At 44.3% G+C, this 16,516-nt stretch overlaps 1 protein-coding gene across 1 annotated transcript; it reads left to right on the top strand.

Moving 5' to 3' along the window:
* The first annotated feature begins 7,428 nt into the window (after nucleotides 1-7,428).
* Nucleotides 7,429-16,037, top strand: LOC136573178 (protein-lysine 6-oxidase-like). The gene is made up of 7 exons (XM_066574421.1): nucleotides 7,429-8,643; nucleotides 9,344-9,452; nucleotides 11,261-11,398; nucleotides 11,475-11,631; nucleotides 11,841-11,936; nucleotides 14,793-14,908; nucleotides 15,730-16,037. The coding sequence occupies exons 1-7, from the start codon at nucleotides 7,677-7,679 to the stop codon at nucleotides 15,734-15,736; spliced, it is 1,590 nt and encodes a 529-aa protein (XP_066430518.1). The 5' UTR covers nucleotides 7,429-7,676; the 3' UTR covers nucleotides 15,737-16,037.
* The last annotated feature ends 479 nt before the right edge of the window (nucleotides 16,038-16,516 follow it).

Raw genomic sequence — 16,516 nt, forward strand, 5'->3', positions numbered from 1 at the left:
GATATCGCACTGCTGGGGATTTCTATCTTCTCCCCTGCAGGAGAACACTGGTCTTGTGGCTGCTGGGAATATCCCTCCAGCCCTGCTGAGATGAAGGGAAGTCCTGCAGAGAAGGAGGTTCCCCCAGAGCTTTCCTTCACCTCTCTGTCTCTCCTCCTGGAGCAGCAGTGCTTTTTTAAAGCAACATGCAGCTCCCAATAGTGCGAATGGGCAATTTCACTGCTATTAAAGGGGTTGTCCCGCGGCAGCAAGTGGGTCTATACACTTCTGTATGGCCATAATAATGCACTTTGTAATGTACATCGTGCATTAATTATGAGCCATACAGAAGTTATTCACTTACCTGCTCCGTTGCTGGCGTCCCCGTCTCCATGGTGCCGACTAATTTTCGGCCTCCGATGGCCAAATTAGCCGCGCTTGCGCAGTCCGGGTCTTCTGCTGTCTTCAATGGGGCCGCTCGTGCAGAATGCCGGCTCCGTGTAGCTCCGCCCCGTCACGTGCCGATTCCAGCCAATCAGGAGGCTGGAATCGGCAATGGACCGCACAGAAGAGCTGCGGTCCACGGAGGGAGCAGACCCCGGCGGCCATCTTCAGCAGGTGAGTATGAAGACACCGGACCGCCGGGATTCAGGTAAGCACTCTCCGGTTTGTTTTTTTAACCCCTGCATCGGGGTTGTCTCGCGCCGAACGGGGGGGGGGGGGGGGTTAAAAAAAAAAAAAACCCGTTTTGGCGCGGGACGACCCCTTTAAAACTTGTAGCTTGATCACAGGAAACCGCCAGTTCCCACTATTTTTTTGCGCAGCTAGCTGCCTATTTTTTTCTTGCACGGCTAACTTCTGCATGATAATTTAACGCTCATGTGAAAGAGGCCTTACATGTTATATCACTGAGTACTTCAGAAGGGTCGGTGATGCGGGGATTATTCTGATTTTGAGACTGGAGTCGGGAAGGAAAATTGGCTTCTACCTCATTGGGTTTTTTTTGCTTTCCTCTGGATCACCTTTTGGGGTTGCGGGGGGTAATCGCCTGGATGCGATCTCTGCCCATTCTGTACTCGGCATTTTTTTGAATTTGGAATCCTGTTTGCTCGTCAGCCAACAGACACACCGTGGGGATAAAGGAAATACTTTACCCAGCACTCTGGTAATAAGGTTCGTGATCTGTCTCCACGGGGACTGGGCTATAGGGCATCTCCACCAGGTATGCAACGTTGTTCCTAATGCTTTGCACCCTCTGAAGCACTCTGGGGATGCTCTTGGAGAGAATTTATGATAAATCCCAGGCATTAAATAGGCTCTGTGTAATATTATAAATGGGGATTCTGCTAGAGTGACCTGGTGGCGGCCCTTCGATATGAAGTCACAGCAGCGGAGCCATCGTTCTGAAGATGACGATCTGTTTAGATCCTCCTCCCAGCAGAGCATGAATGGGAGTTTAGCTCCTTCTGGTGGCTGGCTTAATATTGAATGAAGGAGGGAGATGGTGTCCAATTGTAGGGGGTTCCATAGACGCCTCCTCTCAAAAGCGGAGGGCTTGCAGCGGGATTGAGAATCTGATAATGGTGATCTATGAAGCCATATATTTGGTTCAGTTCAAGCAAAAGGTGACCGGGAACCAAGAGCTTTTCTATGAGTTGCTGTGGGGAAGGCAGTCTGTTCTGTATTAGGAAGCAATGAAGTGAAGTAACGCCTTTATTCTTCCACCAAACAAATCCCTCTTGTTGGGCACTTGGGGGGAGCATTGCCATTCAGGGATCTTGGCTTCACTAGGTCAGCTTCTATGTCTACCCAGAATTGCACTTTGGTAATCACGAAAACAGCTGGTAATTGGGCAGATGAAAGAGAAGAGAGGCCTTATGGGCCCCCAAGGCTCCTGGGCCCGGGTGCAACCGCATCCCCTGCATCCTCTATAGTTACGTCCCTGCCTTAACCCCTTCCCGCTCCATGACGTACCGGTACGTCATGGAGCGGGGCAACCTCTCTTCATACAGTGTGGGCATCAGCTGTTTATAACAGCTGACACCCGCGGGCAATAGCCACTAGCGGCCGTTCGGCTATTAACCATTTAAATGCCGCTGTCATTTCTGACAGTGGCATTTAAATCCCCCGAACGAAGTTCAGGGGTCCCGCAAGGCCCCTTTGCGGTGAGATCGGGGGAGTCATGCAGGTGTCATGGCAGCCGGGGGCCTAATGAAAGGCCCCAGGGCTGCCTCACCTGACTGCCTATCAAGCCATCCCCGTGGGGTGGCTTGATAGACTGCCTGTTAAATTGCAGTATGACGTAATGCTATAGCATTACGTCATACTGCAGGAGCGATCAAAGCATCGCATGTTAAAGTCCCCCAGGGGGACTTCAAAGTAAAGTAAAAAAAAAATCAATAAAGTTTTTTTAATTGTAAAAAAAAAATTAAAGTTATAAAAGTTTAAATCACCCCCCTTTTGCCATATCTATTATTAAAAAATCGAAATGATAAAATAAATATATGTATTTGGTATCGCCGCGTCCGTAAAAGTCCGATCTATCAAAGTAGTGCATTATTTTTCCCACACGGTGAACGTCGTCCGAAAAAAAAAAAAAAGAATGCCAGAAATGCACTTTTTTAGTTACCCTGTCTCCCAGAAAAAACGCAATAAAAAGCGATCAAAATATCGTATGTACTCCAAATTGATACTATCAGAAACTACAGAACATCCCGCAAAAAATGAGCCCTCGCTTAACTATGTCGACGGAAAAATAAAAAAGTTATTGTGCGCACAAAATGACCGCAGAAAATAATTGAAAAAAAATGTCTGAAAAAAAAAGAATAGTATAGTAAGAAAAAACCTATACAAGTTTGGTATCGCAGTAATCGTACCGACCCATAGAATAAAGTTATCATGTCGCTTTTGTTGCCGTTTGTGTGCCGTAGAAACAAGACGCACTAAAAGATGGCGAAATGTCGTTTTTTTTTTTCATTTTACTCCACTTAGAATTTTTTACAAGTTTTTCAGTACATTATATGATACATTAAATAGCACCATTGAAAAATACAACTCGTCCCGCAAAAAACAACAAGCCCTCATACAGCGGCGTAGATGGATAAATAAAGGAGTTACGAATTTTTTGAAGGGGGAAGGAAAAACGAAAATGGAAAAAGAAAAAGGGGCCGCGTCATTAAGGGGTTAAAACACAGTCCCCGTGGTCCCTGTACCTTGATATACCTGGTCTCTCACGTCTCTTATCGACGTAACGTATATAGGCCCAAAATTATCCAAAATGAAGGGGAACTTTAATTGAAACACCAAACAGAAACAAAGTAGGCCCATGACAGCTAATCTCACATGTTTAAACACTTTAACATGCCCGATAATTGGTGTGGAGGGTTTCCTTTTGTCTGTTGTTGGCTTGTTCATAAATATGCTTTTACAGCTCCATATCTGCCCCCGCGAGGGGACTCTTCGGTATATTGGCATATTCTTATTGTCTTATACAAATAAATAAGACATTTGAAGTAAGCAGAATGCATGCCGCGCGGTGTACGAGTATTGGGCTCCAGGAGTCTTCCAATATGGCATGCATTCCACAGTGAATGTTTTTGACCTGTTCGTGGGGTGCCGGATCTGCGGGTACTAAATTAAAATTATTGACTTCTAATAGTTCATAGTTCCACTGAGGTTTCTGTGGCTTTGATGGCAGTAATAGTGCTGCAAGTTGTGTTATTCTTGCCATCTAAAGTGATGGAACTGCCAATAGAAGCCCCCTCAGATCCACCCAACGGCGGAGCTTTAACCCCTTGAGTGGCGGGTTTCCTACCACCCTGTCGTGCCCACCAGGGCAGGTTTTTTAAAATGGTCTAATCATTGAATTTCAACTAATTTTGCAGTTGCGTCTCAAGAGCCATAACTTTTTCATTTTTCCATTGACATGGCCATATAAGGGCTTGTTTTTTGCGGGACAAGTTGTGATTTTTTTAAACGGGGGAGGAAAAAAAGAAATGGGGAAAAAAGAAAAAAAGGGGCCATGTCATTAAGGGGTTAAATAATGTATTAACTTCCTTCTCTGGGTCATTACGACGCATGGATACCACATGTGTGATTGTATTTTTGATTTTTTACAAAGTAAAGGGAGACAAGTGTTTTTATTTTTTTTTTAAATAATTTTTTACCTTTTTTTTTTTTTAATTTTAATTTTTTGTCCCTTTAGGGGACTTCCACAGGGACCCATCAGGACCCCTGATCACATTCCGGGGGTCCGATGGTGACAGCCCTTTACATGCTGCAGTGACAGCCCTTTACATGCTGCAGTCACATAGACTGCAGCATGTAAAGGGTTAACACAGCTGGGATCGGAGGTTTTCTCTGATCTCTGCTGTAAGAGCTGGTACCTAGCTGTCCTCTGACAGCCAAGCACCAAGCTCTCCCTGCCACAGAGACCATCGGCTTGCTTCTGACAAGCCAATGGTCTCTATGGCAACCTGTAAACAAACCAGTGCAGGAGGTTGCCATATCGGCAATATCTTCTGCTGGTTTTTCAAAGTCCTTGCTTTGTTCTGTGTGGGACTGTGCAGGCAGGGCACCCTGTCACAGCTTGTGGCATTGTGCTCTGCAGCTCCCATAGTGATACATAGCCCGGAAATCTTCCGGGCTATGTTGCTATGAGCAGTGGAGCTCGTCCCGGAAAATTTCCGGGCGTGCCACTCAAGGGGTTAAAGGTGAGTTGAGACCTGGCAGAACTTCTTCTGCTGTGGATTTTGCTGAAATGTATGGCACGGAGCATAGCACGTCACTGGCTCCACCAATGGCGAAGACCAAAGCTATGACTGGGACTGCTTTGTGTGCCTGTGGTTGTTCTTGTCGTGACGTAGTGGCTCTGAGGGCAGCAGTGTCAGACTAACTGGAGGGCGATGGTCATACACAATTTTCCTGTGAGACTGGAGTTGGGTCCACCAAGCATACAGCAATATCAGGCCCTGTGATCCTGTCCTCTAGGGCTGTGTACGGGAACCTTGTGTGAAGGTATAGCCTGGAGAGAGTCCTCTTCAGTAAGTGTTTCTGGTAAAGTGACTACATCACATGAGGCGAAAATCATAGAGATTACAAAGTATCTTTTGAGTTAATGTTAATGTCCACCTTAGACCTTCACCCTTCAGTGGAGCTCCACAAGTGGGTCAAGAACTACACTGTCCCTTTTATAATATCCATGAACTACTGTCACTGCATTTTTGTAGAGAGCTAAGCTATGCAATAGCCTCATCAGAAATTGGAAAAAGTGGCAGTGTGGTTCACAATCTTTAGCAGAAATTGAAAACAAAGGGTCCTTTTACACGGGCACTTCAGGCCTCAGAAGTCCTCCAGGCGATGAGCGCTCCTGTACTTTCACACAGCAGTGATCATCGCTCGGTGAATAGAGTCGGGTCAGGTTAGAACGATCTCCGGCCCGCCTGCCTCAATTCACAGTAAATAACCTGTTGATTATAGATGATGATTAGCCATTCAGTCGTTGCCGACTTTGGGTCACTCTATGGATGAACTCTCGCCATTTTCTTCTATCAAGTACAATTCTTTTGCCAGTGTCTGCCATGATTGTGTCTCACCAGCAAGTTCTTGGATGACTTCTTCTTCATGAACCACTGACACATCCCAGCATAATATCCTCTCCAGTCCATTTGCTCACATGATGTGTCTAAAATAAGATGGCTTTAGTTTGGAAATCTTCACCTCTGGGGACGTTTTTGGCTTCACATGATCTACAGCTTACACAAGCCAATCGTCATCTGATTTTTGTGCTTGCAGAAACTCAACGCCAAACTAATTTATTGTTCATCATTCAGGAGTTTCCTGCTATCTAGTGAGAATCCGAACGCTCATCCGGCCATATAAAAGGGCCCAAACACTTCCCTATTTTGTGTCATTCACGTTACTCTTCAATGTGAACCTAAATATATTTATAACTTTATCATGAGACTCGTAACCAAGATTTCTGCAGGAATTCCTGCCAAATCCTCAACATGTAAACCTGATCTTTTACAGGTCTGTGTCGGATGGACCCATAATACGGCTCCCATAGCCCGCTGTGAGCTGCTATTGGGCCTCTAAGTTTGTCACATGCCACATTACAGAGTCATCCTTGAGCTATTTTCACATGACGGTAATATGGACTGTTTGTGCTACCACAGAGGGCATACGGTTGTTTGATCCTACTGTATAAGGTCCCGTCCCCCCCCCCCATACACATTAGACGGAAGTTGAGAAAAATGGACAAATTAAACTGAAATGATCGTTTGTCAGGTGGACTATAGCAAAGATTGCTGAGTGAATGTTCCAGCTGGCCAATGCCATGGCACCGTTGTCTAGAAAGAAGTCGTCCACATTTGAAATTTTCATCTGATAGTTGAACGAAAGTCCTTCACTCGGACCATCTTTGGCAGATGGATGAAAAATATTTTTGAAAACATTCTTTCAGTGTCCTTGAATCAGTATGTTTGAAGGACTGTGATGGCCAATATAAAATGTGCATGGCTGTGCTTATGAAACGCTATTTCTTTCAACAGTTGCCCAACCATCACCCTACTTCTCTCGGATGTGTTTGGCCACCGGCAGTTGGATTCTCTTGTTTTGAAGAATTAAACACATTAAAACTTTTTTTTAGTTTGATTAAACTTTTCAGTTTATCCCCAAATGGTTGGACCCCAGTATTTTATGAGATGAGCTTTTCATTGGACAGCTACAATTAGAGTTTTAATGGATCCTAATGTGATGAACTCCTTAATATTATACAATCTGAAAGAGCAGCGTTAGACTTTACATCAAAGGAGAAGAACATCGCCATCAGCCAGATTAAAAAATGTTTTTTCGTCAACCTACCGCTTGAATGTATAATGTCAATGAGTAATTACATGGGATTCTGATTAATTAGTCAAAAGGCAACTGTAATAATAAATTCTCACATCTAGAAGAAAATGTTTTGTCTCTGAGAGTTTGATGGGAGTTCAAAGCCTCTCCGTAGAATGAGATAGGGATTGACTTTGGCCAATGTGATAGAACCTGTATGATGATAAAGCTCTTTGATGTTGAGTGATACCTTTTCAGGGTGCACCCACCACTCCGAAATGCTGTGGAAAAACCACCATGGAAATGTTTAATATTAAAGGGAATGGGATTAAAGGAAATTCTGCTCACATGTAGAGAAAAAAACCGGCAGATTGGCGGCTGTAACTGTACTGTAACTCTAACCTGCTCTGCTGCAACGTGTGAACGCACCCTCAAATTGGATTTGTGTGTGTTTTACGTTACCAGCCCTTTAAAACTGAAGTGCAACATTTTATTGTAGGGGTGTTATGTGTACAGAGAAGACAGGAGAGGAGGCCACATGAGTACATTAGAGAAGGAGGTGTTATTTGTAGAGGGAGGGGAAGGTGGGCTGGTGAGTTATGAGAGGTCTACATTCACAAGTGAAAAGACCGTATGATGTGCAAGAAGATAGAATCACTACACCAAACAGATATATCTGAGGATTGGTGAACGTATGACTCGCAATATCCTTCACAGGTACGGTGGGGAAATAATCATTATCTACAAAGGATCCTGAGAGGAAGTCCAAGTATCCAAATAATCAATAGATGACCAGAGTAGCTTCAAGGAGGCTTTACTTCTATCAAGAAAGTGAATCTGCTGCTTCTACTGTACTTTTTTGAGCTATGCCTCCTTTCTTATTTTTTCCATTGCTTCTACTGCTCTTCTCTCGTGGAGCACATCAGGATGGACCAAGAGGTTCCTGGCGTCGCAGGTTTCACTGGGAAACTAATGGGAGAGTTTTTAGCCTCCAGAGTTCAGGCTCTGACCACAGAGTTGGCTCCTTCTACATCTCTGAGATTCATAATCCTGCTCACCCAAGGAGGTATCCAGGACCACAGCGAGGGGGTTTAAGAAGTAGTAGCAGCAGACAAGGAATCATGAACCAACATAGAGCCATAACGCAAAAGAATGATGTTCTAGTGAGAACGTCTACAAGCGAGGAAATGCAGGAAGTTTCCACTACACAAAGAAGTTTAGTCCCTCAGATGAACACACTCCAGAGAAGTAATGTCACACAAGTCTATCCTACTTTACACAAAGGGGACCTGCAACCCTCTACTTACCAGGTTGTGCTCACTGAGGCAACCAGTACGCCGAGGAGTGAAGCCACACAAGGATTACCGATGCAAAGGAGTGATGTGACGGAGTTGGGCCAAGGAATGCTTACGACAAGGAATATTGTAACAAAGGGAAATCTAGTACAAACAAGCAAGGACACTCCATGGACTAGTACTCAGAGAAACGCAATAACTCCAGCTGAAGCTACTACAATTAGTGGCATACGTATTCCTCAAGTGAATGGAACTCTGCAGAGGAGTTCTCCGACTCATCGAACTGCTCCTCACAGGAATGCTATCACTCATACTGAGCTTATTCAAGGCACAGCTTCCAATCAAAGAGATGTATCCCCTGCAAACTCTAATGATGTTTCACATGAAGTACTGGCATCTATCCAGCATCTAGGGCCTCCACCAGCCATACAGAGAATTGTAGGTGGTGAATCTAGAAGCCCACAGAGGAGCGGGAATTCGGTACAGACCAATTCAGTCCCAAGAGGCCGGCGACCTGGAACAAGACGCTATCATTCCGGTAAGAGGAGGCATTCAACTGTGTATTGATATATAGAATGATTGACAAATATTATTGTGCAAGGCGGTCGCTCTAGGATGAACTCCGCGTCAATAGACCCAGATGCTGTAAATCGGAACAATAGCACTATACTTGGGTGATGTGGAAATATAACCCTACACCAAGATAACTGCACAGTAATATAATATACTATCCAGAGCTACCCACCTGACAAATGATCTACTGGTGGTGCCATCGTTGGACCTTATTGTATAGCAACCTAGATCCCACAGAGCACCCTCTGGCCATTTGATAGGTTGTGGAATCCTCCCAGCCCGAAAAGCAGGGCAGCACTTAGCAGGGGATGCACAGGAAGGACGTACAGAGCAGGGAATTGTGGTAAATGTAGTTTCAAGCTACATATCAGCAGGATTGCTGCCGCCATCTTGGAAGAAATCTAAGATGTGGGAAAATGTAAAAAATGGAGGGCAGGGTAAGAAGGTAATGGCTTCTGATTTCTACCCATAACCAGCTGTGCAGAAACATGTCGCAAACGTGGTTCACATCTGGAGTTTTTGAAAAAAATGTTCACACCTGGAATACCCCTCTAACCCGGCATTGTACGCACCGTGTATACAGGTAGCGCTGGCTTTACTCTTCTTTTCAGCTGTATTTATTGACATTCCTGTGTGTTCTTCTTGTTTCCCTTTTGTATTCCCAGGACTTCCTGATCTCGTCCCGGATGCGCTCTTCATCCAATCTGCCACGTATGTCCAGAGGGCTCCTTTATACAGTCTTCAGTGTGCAGCAGAAGAGCACTGCCTAGCCAGGTGAGAGGAGACGCCGTCACTATGTATATTATGGCTGCCATTGGGAACCAATAGGTCATGGGTTCTGGAAAGGTAGGAAGGCAGACAGCGGAATATTTAAGTGGCTTCTCACATTTATGTATCTTAACCTCAGAGATGCAAATTGGTTCTCGTAAGGAGGTTTTCATGTCTTCATTCGCTTCTATGTAAGTGGCCAGAGGTTTGATATCCGGATCAGTTAAACTAGACATTCAGTTTTGGAGGTTATCGTTTCCATCGGTGCAGATCTTCCGCAGTGCGGTCTCACACACCATCCGAAAGTAAACTTGTACTTTATGCATCCTATGAAGGGGAAGTTTTAGATTCCCACCAGCTCTTTGTATGGCAGCCCATCCACGTTATAATCGGGGCCCCAGAGCGAGACTCAAAATGGGCCCCGTTACTCAATTAGAGCTTCACTAACGCACATGGGGAAACTAACTATATATGAATTTATACAGCTAGTATTTAGCTCTATTCCCTCAGGGTCGGGACAAGGTGATTTGGTGCCCTTCAGGCCAATTGGGCCAATTGTATTTACCCCCACCCTGCAACCCCCCGTAATCATTTGAAAAACACCACCTCTCTACTGAAAAGTATAATACACTATGTTAGAAAAATATATGTCACCGCGCTGCAAGGTACTTAGTATTATATGAAGAACGCTTTTCCTTTAGCAGTAGGCTTAAAGGGAAGCGGTAGCATAAGAAAGACACTTACTGGGGAGGAGGGGGGTGTGTGGGAACAGAAACCCCCTCCTTGAAGTGTAGACTCCAATCACAGAAGATGGTACACGCCGGTGTACTAGATAAATCCAAGGTTCTTTATTGGTGATAAGGCAACGCGTTTCGGTGTCACAATGACACCTTTCTCAAGCCATAAAATCTTATGGCTAAACACGCGGATCGGGTACTCGCGGAACCCCAGTGGAGTACAATCTTCTGAAAAACCTTGTGGCGCATTTCTACCTTTTACACCTCTCTACTGAAAAAGACTTACAGACATTTTAAAAGGAAAAAGATAATGCAGAAAACATTTTTAAAGGGTCACTAAGATGAATTTTTTAGTTTTTTTTAAAGTAATGACCCCCCTCCTCCCCCCCAGAATATGTAAGTCGGTCCTTCTTTCAGGTGGATCATGTGATCTCATTTTGACCACCTGAGAATTACCATATATACTCGAGTATTAGCCAACCCAAGTATAAGCCGAGTCAATAAGTTTTATCACAAAAAATTGGTAAAACTTATTGACTTGTGTATATAGTAGGTAAAAAAAAAAAGCAATACTCACCTATCAGCCGGCGTCTGTGTCCCCGACGCGATGCTCTCCCCAGCGGTGCGGCCAGCTGCTGCTGCAGTCTTCTGTCTTCTTCCTGGCTTGCTTTTGAAATCCCCGCCGTCAGCGCTGTGATTGGATCGAGCGCCAGCCAATCACAGCCGGCGCTCGATAAACCAATCACAGCCATTCACAATGACATCACTGAATGGCTGTGATTGGTTTATCGAGCCAATCCTTAAAGTGGTTATTCCCATCATAGGCTCATCCATGGAATAAGCCATAAAAGGCTGATGGGTGTGGGTCCCACCAATCCCGGCCACCACTCCAGTCAATTACTGCCTGGATACAGCAGCCAGTGTCTGGCTCACCGGGGAACCCCAGCTCTAAAGATAGGTGCTGCCGATATGGCATGAATTAGCGAAATGTGAATAATCTTTTACATATTATTTTACTGCAATTCACTTCTTGTTTCATCATATTTGCACATAAGACATTTTATTCCTATTTTCTAGGTCCGCCTACTCATCGGGTATTTCAGAAATAAGTTCCAGAATTTTACTTCGTTTCCCTCAAAGAGTTAAAAACCGCGGCACGGGAGACTTCTTACCAGTGAAGCCGAGGCCTACATGGGAATGGCACAGCTGCCACCAGTGAGTACTGAGCATTGTAATATACCGTATTGCTCTTTTGTTATATTAATTTGGATCCTTGTCTTAATCCTTAAAGGCATTATCACAGTATGGACTCCTTCAGTCATTATGACCTCCTGGACTCGGCGACCCATCGAAAGGTGGCAGAAGGTCACAAGGCCAGCTTCTGCTTGGAGGATACCTCCTGTGATTTAGGAGTACGGAGGCGCTATGCCTGTACAGCCCACACCCAGGTGATGCGATGGGGACGTAGGTGTAGTTAGGGATAACCCCATGTATTATTGTATATCACATTATTAAGGTTGTGCATGCAATATGAAGGCCTTACTGGATAAAAACAACCTATATGAAACACTGTTATCATATATGGCCAAATATAATGTCACACACACGTACAGAGCCGGACATTGTAATAATAGTAATGCAGTATATCTGTGTTCAGGGACTGAGCCCGGGATGCTACGACACTTATCATGCCAACATTGATTGCCAATGGATTGACATCACAGATATTCCCCCAGGAAAATATATTCTCAAAGTGAGTATCGATGGCAATTACTGTGTTACCACTTTAACGAGCGCCTTTCATCTCCACTAATGTGTCTGTTTTAGCAAATACTTGGGTGAAACCCACCCAAGAGGGACAACAGAGGAATGGCACAATGTAAGGTTATAAGACAAGAAGGTGGGCGGCCAACGGAAACTGTTGTACCTCGTGGAAAGGCCAAGACAAACTCATCCTTCTATCCAATACATGCAAAAAGTCCTCCACGGCTGCAACAGCAGAGTTCAGATCACTCGGCAATCCCAGTAGAGATTACCCACCGTCCTCTTATAAGAGGCGTAAAGAGGTGTTCTAGTAACCCACTCAGTTGATGTCCGGTATCTTCCTCTCTTCTCCCGTATCGCTCACCCTCACCAAGTTGGTAGTTGCTTGCAGGTTTTAAAACCACTTTAGGCCGGCTGCACACGGATGGATTTGCATTGCGGAATCCCGAGCGGGCGTCCACCTCCAGATGCCCCAACAAATACCGCCCATTACATGCAATGGCAATACGTGATTTCATGTCCACAAGCAGAAAACGATTGCAATTTCCCGCTCATGGAGGAGAAATCGTAGCATGCTGCGATTGGTGTGCGGGCTCCGCACAGACTGTTTCCATTGAAGTTAATGGTCGCCGTCCGTCCTGTGGCCCTTCCACAATCATCATGCAGGATCTGCGTCATCGCCTAGCGATGGCGTGGCTTGTTCTGTACTGCGCTGGCACATCCCAAGTACAGAATAGACTGCGGACAGGTACGCAGGGGTCACCGGCCGGGCGCAGGGTTGGATTCCGCATGCAGAATCCGTCTCGCCCGTGTGCAGGCGGCCTTACGCTGTACTCCCATGTTGAATTCAGAACTTATCTATATTGGAGGGTTACAGTCATGGAGGACTTTTTGTAAGTTATGAGAAAAAAGCTCCAGAATTGTCTGCTTTTGTGGCATTTCTGTTCTAGAAAACACTTGCATTCTCCATAAAATAACAAGTCCTCTTTAACCTCCCCTAATAGTCACATTAAAATGGAAGAAACCTCTTGGAAATGTCAATTTTTACTGTAGATTCTGAACATATCTAGTATGTCACTGAATGTTACTGTCACCTTGGGTGCTATCTTATGAATAATGTATCGCTGAGCAGAGAAAAAAATATTTTATTTTATACACAGTTAAAATTGAAAGGACTTTGAAAACCTCATATTTCGAACAGATCGCTGCGCATCGAGCTGGTGACAAACAACAGCGCAGTAATAAACATCCTACACACCATATAATCTTCTCATGGGGCCATTCGAGGGGCGTCTGGTCACGATGACGCACTGGTTTTTAACTGGCCAACTGCCAGGCTGATTGGCAGGAGGGGAGGAGCCACTTCCTAAATCTGGCATCTCTCATGGCACTTCGTGGCTGTCATTAGAGCTTTAGTGTAAGATCGCTACTCATGTCTGCCGCCCTCATGCGGTTCTGGGCAGCTGTAGCATCTCTGCTCTCCCTGCCTGCTTTCATCCAGCACTGAGAGGGTTAACCAGCTCTCTGGCTCTCTGCTCACCTGTGGGGTTAAAGAGGCATTACTCCTCTATTTGAGGTGAGCTGTGGCACTTCTCTAGGCCTCAGAATTGGTATGTCTTAGGTTCTGACACTCTGCTTTCTTTGGTCACCTACTTCTGTTTTAGTTCTATCTGTTCCGTCTCAGTTCTGCTTTGCTCTCTGTGTTTGCAGTCTGAGTTCTGTCTCAATTGCTTAGTTTGTATCCAGATTCTGTTTATGCTGTCCAAGCTCTGCATCTGTTCGTACATTTGTTTTCTGTCAGTCCCCATTGCTGTGGGTGGTTTGTCCTTGCTCTGTGCTGCATCTGTGTGCTCCTCCATCTGCTGCCAGTTCCTATGTTTACTACACCATCAAGGATAGTCAGACCCGAGGTTCCAGCGCAGGGCCACCCTTATCGGGGCGATCGCCTTGCTTGTAGGTAAGAGTCTTCCATTCCCTCGGCAGCCTAGGGTCAATCTCCCTTTTTCAGGCAACAGTCCCACTATCTGAGGAGTCAGCTGCCAACAACTCCAGGACCGGTCTAGGCTTGGTTGGCTGGCTCAGTGGATCCACAATCCGTTATCCGTAAAACTTAGATTGCCACAAACCGACAAGCATAGTACGGTGATTTTCTAGAAAGAATGAGCATTACAAGAGCAAACAGATTGAATCTTGAAGTAGGATCAGAATGAGGCGTGCAAAACTACAACTAGTGCAAATAGGGTAAGAAACAAATAAGCAAAAGCCATAATATAAATTAGAAACGAATTAAGTATATTTAGACCCCATTGGGAGATTATAATTGAAACCTGTAGGGTCTTTAGCTACTGATGAACAGGTTTGCTGCGGCGCAGTGATCTGTTTAGGCATTTTAATATTGAAATAAGTTTGAAAACCTCCGTATCATTATATTATATCATTAGATTATATCATTCTATTTTAGGTCTTTTTCTCTGCTCAGTGACTCTTGTAAATATAGTTGGCACATAACTCATTTGCCTTAATGGGGTTTTCTGGACTTTGGGGATTTTTTTCTAAATCTCAGGATATGTCATCAAAAGAACTTTTAAATTACGTTTTATTCTTGTTTTCACGAAGTTAGAAGGGAGCAGATGAGCGAGCACTCAGCATCTTTTAACTTCTTTTCTTAATAAAACATAAACCCCACGTGTGACAATAGGAGAGCAAATGTTCTCTGATTGATTAGGGGGTGATAATATGAAAAAAAGGTCAACAGGAAAAGAATGTTACAGTTTTGGACTAACAGAACTCGGAGTAAACAGTAGGATGGCAGTTTCAAGATACAATTTCAGAATGTATGTTTCAGGTCTCTGTGAACCCAAATTTCCAAGTCCTGGAGTCGGATTTCTCTAATAATGCAGTGCAATGTGAACTAACCTACACAGGAAGACATGTAATAACTCGGAATTGCCACCTTTCCAGGTAATCTTGTTTCTTGCTTAGTAGCATATCTATAGTTTTTTTTTTTTCATACAAGGTTAAGCAAAGCATGTATGATTCTGTTAGCATAAGTATGTCTGAACTGAAGATGGGATGTTCCTTGATGAATATCAGATTATTTAGTCAAATCATGATGTATACTAATTCATAATATACCTGTGATTGGAGGTGAGCACGTATTTTAATTAAATATTCAGGGTTAGGAACATGCAGATCCAGAGGAGTAGCCTTAGGGGTTTCATAGGTATCAATTATGACGGAGTCCCTAAGCACGTGATGGCGAACCTATGACACGCGTGGCCATGTTTGCTGACACGTGGCCGCATACAGAGGATTATGCGGACGCACGCCCTAAGCTGTGGGGACCCAGAGGATCTACTTACCTCACTAAGAGTGACAGCACTGTAAGTTCTTTAATCTTGTCCTTCCTTCCAACACATGATATGTATCTTGAATTCATCCACCCTGTTTCCTCCTCTCTTGTGCTCTGAGGTGCTGGAGTGGAAGAGACAAGAGGAATATTCAAGATCTACATGCTGCCACATGCTACACAATGGAAGAGGGAGGGCATTAAAGAATTAACCTTGCTATGTACAATACTGGTGTCTTATGTGATAGAGGGGCGTTTGAGCCCCCTAAGGCTCCAGGACCTAGTAGCAACTACCTCTGCACCACCTATAGCTATGGCTTCGAACGGTAGTATACCTATCTGAAACCAGCTGAACACACACATAGCATGTGAGTGTAAAAGCTATTGTAATGGATCCTTCTTGTATTATTGTCTTCATATTTTTCTTCTACAGCATCTGAAGACAGCAGAATTACTCTGAGTTGACCGGAGTTGGGCAGAAGCGTTACATTAACTGCTAAATATAATCAGGAATGATGAAATGAGCTGGAGCAAAAAAACAAAAGAATGTATCCGTTTGATCCAGAAATGGTGGATGAAAACTCAGAAACTCAGAAAAGTTGAATTTCTCTACTTTAGTAATTGACATAAATTTGGGGGTCTTGAAGATAAAACAGGCGCTGACAATCATTGGCTGTTAAGTTATCAACAACTTTCTATTGACACGAGCCATACAATATGTGAATAAATAGATTCATAAAACCTTCTGTGCTGTCCTGACACTTGGGAAGTCCTGAATAGTAACAGATGAAACACAATCGATGCATCTACAGCATTCAGGAACCCAGAATAAGAAGTACTAGCAAGACGTTTTACAACACCAGATAAATGTACTATTTTTTTGTATTTACCTTTTCTACTACTTGCCAACACCCCTGGAATATCCGAGAGGCTCCAAGACAATGTGAGGGCAGGGAGGTCTCAGGGTGCCCATTGTCCTGATTATATACTTAGCTGTCCTCGGTACTACAAGCCTTTTCACTTCCGAGACCACCACCAACACCAACACCACCACAAACATACTGACACCAGTGCTTGCTTTAAGATGCTGTTGGTAGCTGCAACCAAGTGAAAAGGATTGTGGGAATGTGGAGAGGTATCTGCAGAGTCTGGTCTGGAGTTGGTATTTGTTTAAGGTATTGGGCTAGATTCGTGTTGCAGTGTGAAATTTGCAATGTGTG

The sequence above is a fragment of the Eleutherodactylus coqui genome, chromosome 7 (genome assembly GCF_035609145.1).
Source record: "Eleutherodactylus coqui strain aEleCoq1 chromosome 7, aEleCoq1.hap1, whole genome shotgun sequence".
NCBI lineage: Eukaryota > Metazoa > Chordata > Amphibia > Anura > Eleutherodactylidae > Eleutherodactylus > Eleutherodactylus coqui.